Raw genomic sequence first — 12,545 nt, 5'->3', positions numbered from 1 at the left:
TCTTGCTCATATGTCATTTCATGAAATTCTTCTGTGTCAGCCAATTCCTTCTGATACAGTGACTCTGTGTATTCCTTCCATCTTCTCTTGATACTTTCTGGATCATTTAATATACTACCCAAATATCCTTAAGTATTTCCACCCGTGGTTTGAATCTATTGGTCATTGTCATAACTGGGCAAATGCCTTAGTACAATAAATAAAACAGATAAAAATTTTTCATGTAGTTTCTGCTGTCAGCCAAGATTCGTCTAATATCAGCAATGGTATCACATGATTCACATACTCTTCTGAATACAATTTGGATTTCTGCCAGTTCCTTGTGGATATACTTCTATAATTTATATCTTCTAAAAAATCTTCAGCAAGATTTTACTTCTGTGCAATATTAGTTATATTGCTAATTATTTTCAAATTCTGTAGGAATTTTGTGGGGCACAAATTTTGTTGGGCACAAATATGAGTCTCTTCCAGTTGGATGGTCAAGTTAATTGTCTTCCAAATTTCTCGTCATTAATGCGTGGGCATTTCCAGTGTTATGCCTATTTACTGAAGTGCTTCAATTGGTATAATGTTAATTCTTTGGGTTTTTTTGCCAATGTCTTCAGTTTAGTTTCTTAAACACTATTTGTTGGTTGTCTGAGTCCATGGCTGAACATCCATCAATGCTTTTTGGTACAACAACTCAACTCATTGTCATTGGGTCTCAACCTACTCAGAGCTGATACTATAGTAGGATTTCAGAGGCTGTAAATTGCATGGGAGGAGATTTTCCATCTTTCTTCCATGGAGCAGCTGGTGGATTCAAACCCACACTGCCTTTTGGTTGACAGCACACCTCCTTACCCACTAGACCACCACAGAGTCTATATTTGTTCTATCTCCTTTTAATGCTTCCTGAACCCTTCAATGCTTTTCCTATGTTGTCTTATTAGTTATCTTAAAATCACCTTTGTCTCATAATGACCCTGTGGACAATAGATCAAAACCTTCCCCAATTCTGAGCCTTGCTCACAAACTCCATTGTGTCTATCCTCATTGTTGTGGTCACTACTTGTCTCTCATTTGCAAATGAAGTTTACTTTTTACTTAATATTATTGAGTTTGAGAAATTTCAAGAGTTATTACCTTCAGGATTTCTAATTCTAAGTCTTTACACATTTAATTATAATACTTTATTTTTTATTCATTTTGCTTTGAAATCTTCTATCCAGCTTTCATATGTCACAATTTTTTTCCTTTCTCCTAAGCTACTCTAAACTCTAGCACAAGTGTCAGAGTCTCTTCTGACATCTATCTTACTCTTTTATTTCTTCCTTGTCCTTTTAATGAACTTTTGTTTTCTTCGATTATGATGCCCTGCATGTCATCTCAAAACTCATCTGGTGACTTTGATTGAATGCTACCATTCCCCCTCCCCAACAGAGAACAGTCCTTTTTGTGACTTAACCATAGTCTCTCTGCAGTGTGTAAATACTGAAGCTGTTACTACTACTTGAGTCTGTGGAGTAACAACAAGCTAAGATTTAGGCAGCCCGTTTTACTGGTAAGAAGCATTAAGGACCTTTTTGGACACAGAGCTTCTAATTCTGCCCACATGCCTCTATCCTGGTACTACACTTTACTTGAAGCTATGCCTTTGGGCCTTAGATAAACCAGTGAGATCCATATATGTAGAGATATAGATAGATAGATAGATAGATAGATAGATAGATAGAGAGATAGATAGAGAGCTAGAGATAGATAGACCCTTATCTGTGAGAGAATGGTGACCAGTGAAGGCACTGAGAGTCAGTGAATTCAAGTTCAAGATCACAAAGTTCATAAATGATAGTCCTGTGATTTAATTCCCTATCTCTCTCTAAATCTTAGGCCTTTAATCTATACCTTATCATATCTCAGATCTTAGATATATGCAACAAAATTACAAAAGAACAATAACATTAACACCCTTGTACATGCCACACTTATTTCATATTTTAGTAAAAGCTAGAAATCAAAATGTGTGTCTACCTTTGGAAAGATGGGTATGTTTGTGGTATCAGGGGAGGAAATTAGCCCTGGCTGCCTTCCAGGGCTCACACGCATATATGAAGTCAGACTGCTGGTTCAAGAGTTCTGCTCAGCCCACTCTGATTTCAATAGCATGCCTGTGGAACAGTCCATTACCAACAACTGGGCTTGAATACATTCCCCTCTGGATCCAGCTAGCCAGTTTGGAAGCATTGCTGTCTTCTCGCCTCACCTCTGTCAGGAGAGTCACTGAGAGTCTTTGGATGCTTACCTGCAGGTATAGCTCAACCAGCTCATCTTCCTGCATGAGGTAGTGGAGGCGCCCAGCCCCGAGCCAGGCCTCAGCAGCCTTGTCCTTCACCCCCAGGTCGATGAAGATACGCAGACTTTCCTTGATGCAAATTAGGGATCTCCTAAGAGACCTGGGCGGCAGATGTGAAATCATGAGTATTGGGTTCAAAGGGATGTCAGAGGTCATTCAGCACAAGAGAAGCATAGGAACTGCCAGAGAACAATTTTGCTCCAAATCACACAGATATCAGAACATGATTTGAATCTCAGCTCTACCCTGCCAAATGCATCACCTTGAGAAAGTCCAAAACCCCTCTGTGCCTCATTTCCTTCATCTGTGAAATGGAAATATACTTCAGAAGATTATTGTGAGGAGTTAAGAAATTAATCAAACTGTATTGCTTAGAACAGTGGCTGGCATGCAAGAAGTACATAATCCATGTTTAATATATTTTATTGTTGTTATTATTAGTATGTTTTGACTCAAGGTATATCTACCTCTTACTGCTCTATAATATAGTCTTTATAAGCACAATAGATGCCATATGCAAAGTTACTGAGCCACAGTAAACCACAAGCCTCTCTCACTCTCAGAAGTCCCCATCCTTCCCTCAGTCACATCAGGCCCTCAACCTTCAAAATGAAGACACTTTAGCCTCCTCTGCTCTTCTGACTCCCACAGAGACAGTTAGATGAAGACAGCAGCCGTAAATCTAGCCTTGATACTATTTCCTGCTCTGTTTCTGTTTATTACCATTTACTCTCTTGGGAAGAACTGTGGACCTGTGATTGCTCTCTCCAGGCCCCGGAGATTGGGAAATTGGGATTATTATAAGGACTTCATGAACAGAGTGAGTACTTCTTGGATATTTTTCTCTTTGAGCTCATTGTGAACACAGAAGAAAGGAGCTGAGGATTTCTCTACAGAGAATAATGTTATCCTGAGACTTTACTCAGGCTCAATGCTGTGGAGCCAGAACCAACTCCTAACTGACTCTCTATTAGGTTTCTGAAGCCGTAAATCACATGAGAGCTTGTCATCTTTCTTCTGCAGGTAGATTTGAACCACCACAGAGGAAAAGCCTTCAGGTAAACAGCACAAATCCCTAGAGACAACAGTGCCCCCCTATTCTGAGATACAAGGGAGTTAAATGTATTACAAATACATTTACATTATTATACACAAATACATTAAATGTTGTTGTTATGTGCCATCGAGTCATTTGTGACTCATAGCGACTCTATGTACAACAGCCCTAAACCCTGCTCTATCCTGTGCCAATTGCATTGCCTCTGACACACCCATCCCGATTACCCCAGTCACTGAATCAATCCACCTCATAGAGGGTCTTCCCCTCCTGTGCTGTCCCTCTACTCCACCGAGCATGACGTCCCTCTCCAAAGACCTGTCTCTTCATGCAACATGTCTAAAGTATGTCAGACGAAGCCCCAGAATCCTTGCCTCCAAGGAGCAGCCTGGTTTAACCCTCTCTAGGATGAATCTGTTTGTTTTCTTGGCAGTCCATGGTACACTCAATACTCTTCTCCAGCACCACAGCTCAAAGTCATCAATTCTCCTTCTGTCCTCCCTAGTCATTGTCCAGCTCTCTGATGCATAACAAGTGATTGCAAAGACCATGGCCTGTATCAGGCGCACCTTTGTCTCCAAAGAGACACCGTTGCTCTTGAGTACTTTAGAGAGATCCCTAACAGCAGACTTTCCCATCGCAATATGTTTTTTGATTTCCTGGCTGCTGGTGCCAAGAGTGTTGACTGTGGAGCTGAGCAAACTGAAGCTGTGAACAATCTCAATCTGTTCGCCACCGATCTTGATGCTACCAATTGGTCCAGTGGTGAGAATCTTTGTCTTCTTGACATTGAGCCTCAGTCCTTACTGAAGGCTGCAGTCCTTGACCCTCTGCAGTAAGTGCATGAGGTCCTCCTCAGTTTCAGCGAGCAAGGTTGTGTCATCTGCATAACGCAGATTGTTGATAGATCTTCCACCAATCCTAATGCCACGCGTCTCCTCATAGAGCCCAGCCTCTCGGATAATCTGCTCTGCATACAGGTTGAATACAAAGTATTTAAACATTGTTGTTAAATAATGCATGTCAAATGAATGTTTTCAATTATACTTACTACTATTTCTATTACTGCTCCTACACCCTGCCAAGTTATTGACACTGCTCATCTTTCTCCCTTAAAGCAGTTGCTTGTATCAGACTACTAGAGAGGTGCGACATTTTGGTTAACAATGCAACATGCTACCAGTTACACAACCAGAATCTTTCTATTACTATTACAATCCTAATTTCTATTGTTGCTACACACTGCCGAGTCGACTGTGACTCATAGCGACCCTGTGAACGATTTCTCTGAACCCTGTCCCACCTGGTGCCATTCTCACAGTCTCTGACATACTTGAGCCCATTGTTACAATTACTGTGTCAATCCATCTCATTGAGAGACTTAAGGAGACCTCTTGCCTCTTCCCCTTCCAACACCTACATCATGTGCTGGAAACAAGTGGAGTCCTTTCTCCTTCATTTCTTGTCTCCAGTTTATTCATCAAACTTCTGTCCACTAAAACTACCAAAGATCTTTCAAATGTTTTCTTACCTTTTTACTGAAACCTCTATCCCCTTTGTCCATAATGCTATTTTCTTATTCGTCCCGTCCCCTTTCAAATTCTTACTAATACTTCAAGGCCACTGCTATCTATGGAAAGCCTTGCGTGAGAAATGCCCCAGTATTAGTTGAAAGGGTTTTCTTCTTTCCCCTCCAAATGCTCCTTTGCAGATGCCATCAATTTCTTCCACAAAAATATCCTGTCTTTGCTTGTTAGAGCTTTGAAACTTGTAAGAATGGAAATCTCATGGGAAGAATTTAAGCTGAAGAAATGTGTCCATTACATCAAGACCCACTTAATAAATGTCTCCTAGAAATCCGTGCCAGGAAAAAGAAATTTGAATCCAACAGAAAGTACATTTGTTCGTGTTCTTTTATCAGACTGGAAGAAACTCTGAGGGGTTTTGTTTGTTTTGTTTTGTTTTTATCTCACCTACCAATAAGCTTAGAGCTAAATTACAGCTGCCACCTCAAAGGTGCGAAGAAATGCCTGCTTGCTTATGTCTTGTTTTTGTTTTTGTTATTCCTCCCAGGAATGCTCTGCCGTAATGGGTGATTCATTTACACTAAATAAATGTAGCATGACAGCATGTTCTCTTTGATGGGAGCTGCAGGATGATCATAGACTACTATTTGCAGAAGTTTCCTTTCATACCTAAAGTGCATCCTTATGTTCCCCTTAGGGTCTCTAAACCTACACTGCTTTTCATGTATAGATTTAAAAGGCAGAAAATTTGATGTTTAGAAGTAAACAACAAATTCCAGTTAGGAAAACTTAAAGCTTAGGCTTATACAATATTGGATGAGAATATCCTAATTCTGCTTCAAGCACAGCAAACATTGTGAGGTTTGTACAGGATTGGGTAAGTCTCATTCCATTCTACAAAGGGTCGTTATGAGTCAGAGACAAATTCAATGGAATCTAAACAACAATAACAATATTGATCAATATCTAGAATGATGGAATGAGAAACTTCAAGAATCTCATCTATAAAAGTGAGGCGAAAACTAGCAAACTAACCAACAAAAAGCTAAAATCAACATGGTCAGAACTCTGATAATTAACCAAAGGTGTACAAGATCCTGCTCATATGCTCCCTCACTGTCAAGTACATTCCAGCTTACAACATTCCTCCATTGGTTTCTGAGGCTATAAATCTTTATGGGGAGATTTGTACTATTAGTCTTACAGTCAGTACACTGATGTGTCATGCACTATACCATCAGGATGCCAAGGACTATTTATTCAAGAAAAAAAGTTCAGAATAATGAACTTTGACTACACAGAGGTAGTGACCAAAACAGCATGGTACTGGTACAATAATAGACAAGGAAATAAAACCTATCAAATGAGGAAATGACAACTTCTTCAACAAATGGTGCTGGTAAAACTGGATTGGTAAGTGCAGAAAGCTGAAACAGGATCTCACACCATACACAAAAATCAACTCAAGGTGGATCAGAGACCGGGGAGTAAGCCCAAAACCATAAAGTTCATCAGACACAAACTGGGATCAAGCTTAGACAGCCTAATCTATGGAGTAAAGTGGCTGCCAACCCTAGCCAGAAATTCACAATCTGTAGATGATAAAACTGATGAATAGGACCTTCTAAAGATTAAATCTCTTTGCTCATCAAAAACCCTTTGCAATAGAGTGAAGGGGGAAAAAATCTACCAAATAGTGACAAACTTTGGCAATAGCATCTTAGACAAGCATCTCAGTACAAAAGTTTACAGAATACTCCTGGACTTCCAGAAGAAAAAGACTGATAATTTAACTACAAAATGGGCAAAAGACATGGAAAGACTTTTCGCAGAGGAAGATATTTGAATGGCCAACAGACACATGAAGACATACTTAAAATCACTGGCAAGAGAGATGCAAATCAAAACTATAATGAGATAACATCTTACCCAAATAGCAGTGGTAAAATTTATCAGGGCAGCAAGCAATAAATGTTGGAGAGGATGTAAAGAGATGGGAACTCTCATACACTGTTGGTGGCATTGTTAAATGGTAAAACCACTTTGGAAGACAGTTTGGCATTTCCTCAAAGAGTTGAATGTAGAAACTTTTTATGACTCAGCTATTCCACAACTGGGAATATACCCAAAAAAAATTAGTACTGAGACAGAAATGAATATCTATACACCAATGTTCACAGCAGTGTTATTCACCATCGCAAGATAGAGGAAACAGCCCCAATGCCCAACTACAACTTAATGGCTTGAGAAATAGTGGTACATTCACACAATGGAATATTATGTAGCACTTAGAAGCAATGATTTAGGAAAACGCTACATAACTTGGGAGAGGCTGGAAAGCATTATGCTGAGTGAACTAATGCAGTCTCATAAGGACAAATACTGCATAAGACCATAAATGAAAAAATAGAAGGGTAACTATTAAAACATATATGGGGACCCAAAGGGGGAAAGGGTGGAAGCAGAAGGGTGAGGATGGGTAGATTAGGAATGAAGCCACAGGGCTGCACAGTTTGAAGGGTGGAGGGAGAGAGTGAAGGAAATGGGAAGGATCTGGGGGAGACCTGAAAAGATTGGATAGTGAAGGACAAGGCCCAATGGTGATTGATTTTATAAAACATAATGCATGGGAGTGATTGTATGAAACATAATGAGAATATTGTGAAACAAAATGTAACAAACTTTGTGAGAAAACTAATATACAATAAATTTTTTAAAAAAAATCTGAAACTTTGGTGCATTTTAATTTGCTGTTCTCCTATCAGCTGTTTCCAGCTCTGTGGCAGATATGAAACCAATAAACTTGCAAACACAGTAGCTGTGAAAACCAGTGGCCTAACAGCCACTGGAGGGGTCAGAATTATCTTGAAACACTTTCAAAACTCCATCCTCAGAGAAATATCACTTATTTTCTCTATGAAGAAGTTTTCTGAAAGCTTCTGCTTGAGTGGCTTCATTTTCTTTAACCTGATGCATAAGTCTTTCCATATAGAACATCTTTACCCAAGAACAATTGTAAAAATAAATAAAAATAAGTGGAAATTGTTTACCATTTGCACTGGTGAAGCAGCCAAAATAGATGAGATGTTAAGACAGTTCCTCTCTCCAGGTTCATAGGGTTTCCGGAGGCAAGCTATTATGAAAGTGGATGCCACTCCTCCTTCCAAAGTTGTTTTAATCCAGGAGCTCCACCCGGTCTCTGTCCGCATTGGGTAGCCAACCATTAACGCATTTGACACATCAGTGTCACAGTGTTCAGCCTCACAGCAACCACAAGTGACCGCTGTATGGCAACTTGTACACCTGGGCTATATGACCGAGAGGAATGTCTGAACAAAAACAATGAAAGACAGGCCCGAGGGCCGCGGATTATAAATCATCCACCTTTGGCTTGGTAGCATCGCTTTCTGTCCACTGGGTGTTGAGGACTCTCCTTCATAGGGTTGCTATGAGGCGCCTGCGACTCGACGGCACTTAACAACAATAACAACATTAAGACAGTTTGGGGTTTTATTTCTCATATACTAGGCCACTAGAACCCCTAAAATGTTTTACGCACCCGTGGATAATTATTGCTGTTGTTGTGTACCGTCGAGTCAGAAGTGACCCATAACTGACCCTCCTGTGGGTTTTCAGAGGCAGTTAATTGATAGGGAAGAGATTGTCCATCCTTCTCCCACAGAGCAGCTGGTGGTCACAAACTGTGTGCCTTCAGGATTGCAGTGCAGCTTCTTGCCACTTGTTCTTACTTGCTGTTGAGTGCCTGCAACTCATAGCAACCCTATATGCAGCAGCTCTGAACTCTGCCCTGTACTGAGCCAGTCTCACTGACTCTGACACACCTGTTGTTTCAGTCACTGTATCACTCTATCTCATCCGGGGTCTCCCTCTTCTGTGCTGTCTGTCCACCCTTCTGAGCATGATGTCCTTCTCCAAGAACTGGTCTTCCCTGACCACATGCCCAAAATGTGTGAAATATAGCTTTAAAATCCTAGTCTCCAAGGATAAACTTGGTTTCACCCTCTCCAAGATAGACTTATTTGTTTTCATGGCAGTCCAAAGTATGTTCAAGACTTTTCTCTAGAACCACAACTCAAAGGCATCAATTCTTCTTCAGTCATCCTTAGTCATTGTCCAGTTCTCTGAAGCATAGCAAGCAATGTGAAGACCATGGCCTCGATCAGGTGCATCTTAGTCTCTAGACTGACATTGTTTTTTCTCAGTACTCTGGAGAGGTCCCTGACAGCAGATTTTCCCAGTGCAATTTATCTTTTTATTTCCTGACTGCTGGTATGAAAAGTGTTGATTGTGGAGCCAAACAAGCTGTAATTGTTAACAACCTCAATCTCTTCTCCATTCATCATGGTGCTGCTATTTGGCCCAGTGGTGACAATCCTTACTTTCTTGACGTGGAGCTTCAATCTGTATTGAAGATTACAATCCTTGACCATCTACAGCAAGCACTTCAGGTCCTCCTCAGTTTCAGCAAGCAAAGTTGTGTCATCTGTATAACAGGTTGCTGATGAGTCTTCCCTTAATCCTGATGTCACATTTCTCCCCATAAAGCCCAGCCTCCTAAATGATCTGTTCTGCCTATAGATTAAAAAGGTATGCAGACAGAACATATTCTCAACACATTCCTTTGCTGATTTTGAACTGCATGGTGTTTCCGTGCTCTGTTCTGAGGACTGTTTACTGGTTTGAGTATAGATTTTGCATAAGCACCATCAAGTGTTCTAGGCTCCCCATTCTCCTCAAGGTTAACCACAATTTCTTGTGACCTACACAGTCAAATGTCTTTGCATAGTCAATGAAACACTAATAGATATCCCTCTGGTACTCTTTGATTTCTGCCATGATCCATCTGACATTGGCAATAATATTCCTAGTGCCACAACCTCTAATCATCCCAGCTTGTATTTCTGATAGTTCTCTGTCAATGTATTGTTCCAGTTGTTTTAGGAAAATCTTCAGCAAAATTTTGCTTGCATGTGATATTAAAGGTATTTTTTATAATTTCCACCCTCTGTTGGGTCATCTTTTTTTGGAATGAGAATAAATATGGATCTGTTCCATATTTGGCCAGATAGTTGTCCTCCAGTTTTCTTGGCACAACCTAGCAAGCACATCTAGGTTAGTATCTGTTTGTTGAAATATGTAAATTGGTATTCCATCAATTCCTGGAGCTTTATTTTCTTTGCCAAGTACTTCAGGGTAGCCTGAACTTCCTCCTTCATCATAATTGTCTTTTGATCATATGCTGTTTCTTGAAATACTTCTCTGCCAGCCAATTCTTTTTGGTGCAGTGACTCTGTATACTCTTTTCATCTTTTTTTAATGCTTCCTGGATCATTCAATATTCTGCCCATACCATACTTATGTATTGAAACTCATGGCTTGAATTTGTTCTTTAGTTCCTTCAGCTTAAGAAATGGTAAAATAATTCGGCCCTTTAGTTTTTGAACTCCGGCTCTTTGCACATTTCATTATAATACCTTGCCTTGCTTTCCTGAGCTGCCCTTTGCAATCTTCTATTCAGCTCCTGTTTCTTCACACTGTAATGCAATATTCAGACTCTCTTCTGACATCAATCTTGGTCTTTTCTTCATCCATCGTTGTAATGACCGTTTGCATTCCTCATGGATGATATTCTTGATATCCTACCACAGCTCATCTGGTCTCTGTTCATTAGTATTCAAGACCTCAAATCTGTTTCTGAGTTTGTTTTTAAATTCAGGTGGGATAGACTCAAGATCAAATTTCATTCCTGTAAATTTGATTTGGCCTTCTATGGCTTTAATTTGAACTTGCTTATGAATAGTTTATGGTCTGTTCCACAATCATCATTTGGTCTAAGTTTTCACTGATGATATTACACTTTTCCATTGATTCCTTCCACACGTGTCTGATTCCTGTGCATACCACACAGGTGAAATCCATGTGTACAGCCTGAATTTATGTTTCTTATAAAAGGTTTTTGCTATGAATAAATCATTGATTGTGAAGAATTCTATCATTCTATCCCCAGCCTCATTTCTGTCAAAAGTCCATGTTTTCCAACTACTGATCCTTCTTCCTGGTCCCCAACTTTCAATCACTATTATTAATGCCTCTTGGTCACATGTTCTTTCAATATCTGAAGGCAAAATTTTGTAGAAATCATCTATTTCCTCTTCTTTGGGTGTAGTTGTTGATACATAAATTTGAATGATACTGGCATTAATAGGTCTTCCTTGTATGTGTATTAATATTATCCTGTCGCTAACAATTTTGTATTTCAAGATAAATCTAGAAATGGCCTTTTTAATTATGAAAGTTACCCTGTTTTTTCTCACCTTTTCATCACCAGTGTAGTAGATCATATGATAGTCTGATTCAAATGTCACATGCCAATCTATCTCATTTTGTTCATACCTAATATCTCAATATTTACGAGTTCCATTTATTTCTTAACAATGTCCAGTTTTCCTACATTCATGCTTCTTACATCCCATGTTCCAATCACTAGTTTCTACTTACAACTGTTGCTCTTCGTGTTTCTGTATTTGAGGGCTCAGCCTCAATTGCCATATCTGTTATTCTACTCTAAGTGTGCTCTGTTCATATAGGGATTTCAAAGTCCTGTTACATTGCAGAAGTGGATGGCCAATCCTTCTTCCTAGTCTGTCTTATTTTGGATGCTTAGCTTTAAAACTGTATCTGACAGACAAGCATTTTAGACTTCCCCTTACAGAGGTGTCTTCTCCCTTCCTTTTCCTGTTATATAAGTGCAAGATGTTACAGAAGTGGCTTGTGGCCTAAGCCATCATACCAAGGGGTGGCTGGTAGGACAGAGGTGCTGGACAGGGTAGGCAGGAGTCCAAGTGATGCTCTTGCCACTTGACCATCATAATATCTTCACTGTATATCTTAAAAAAAGAAATAACTGGGAGTAGGAGTAAGAAAACAATAAGTAAAAGCATAAACTAGAGAATGAGATGTTCACAGGAGGCTTAGGAAGTTCTGACACATCCCTGAGAATCTAGAAGCCTGCACACATGTGTAATGTTGTTCACATAAGCAAGAAAATCCACAGAAAAGAGCCTCTTCAACAAATGGTGTTGGCAAAATCGAACTACTATCTACAGAAAACTGAAACAGGATTCACACATCTCATTCAAAATCACTCAAAATACACAAAAAATCAACATAAGGTCAATCAGAGACCTTGGGGTAAAGTCCAAATCCGTAAAGATCCTAAGAGACAGAATGGGTGCATACTTAGAAGCTGTCACCTATAGTATAAATAGGATGGCAAATACAGCCAGAAATGCACAGTCAGAAGATAACATCAATGAATCAGATCTTCTAAAGGTTAAATCCTTGGGTGTATCAAAAACTTTTTCCAATAGCATGAACAGAAAACTTACCAACTGGGGGAAAAAACATTTGTCAATGCTATCTCAGACAAGGTTTTCATAATGAAAGTTTACAGAATATTATAGGGCCTCCACAAGAAAAACACTGATAACCAAATCCTAGAATGGCAAAAAGACTTGCAAAAACTTTTCACAAAGGAAAACATAAATATGGCCAATGGAAGAGATGTTCCAAATAACTGTGCTCAGAGAGATGTGAATTAAAAGCA

At 39.5% G+C, this 12,545-nt stretch overlaps 1 protein-coding gene across 1 annotated transcript in view; it reads right to left on the bottom strand.

The window, feature by feature from the left end:
- SH3TC2 (SH3 domain and tetratricopeptide repeats 2) overlaps nucleotides 1–12,545 on the bottom strand; it is a 141,533-nt gene that overhangs the window by 15,214 nt on the left and 113,774 nt on the right. Inside the window, exon 13 of the mRNA XM_006893752.1 lies at nucleotides 2,285–2,435. Coding sequence (XP_006893814.1) covers nucleotides 2,285–2,435 — 151 coding nt within the window. The remainder of the gene's footprint in view (nucleotides 1–2,284; nucleotides 2,436–12,545) is intronic.

This window comes from Elephantulus edwardii, unplaced genomic scaffold, assembly GCF_000299155.1.
Source record: "Elephantulus edwardii isolate Elephantulus edwardi_28Jun2011 unplaced genomic scaffold, EleEdw1.0 scaffold00130, whole genome shotgun sequence".
Taxonomy (NCBI): domain Eukaryota; kingdom Metazoa; phylum Chordata; class Mammalia; order Macroscelidea; family Macroscelididae; genus Elephantulus; species Elephantulus edwardii.
The sequence above is the reverse complement of the archived record's forward strand: the minus strand, read 5'-3'. Positions and strand labels throughout refer to the sequence as shown.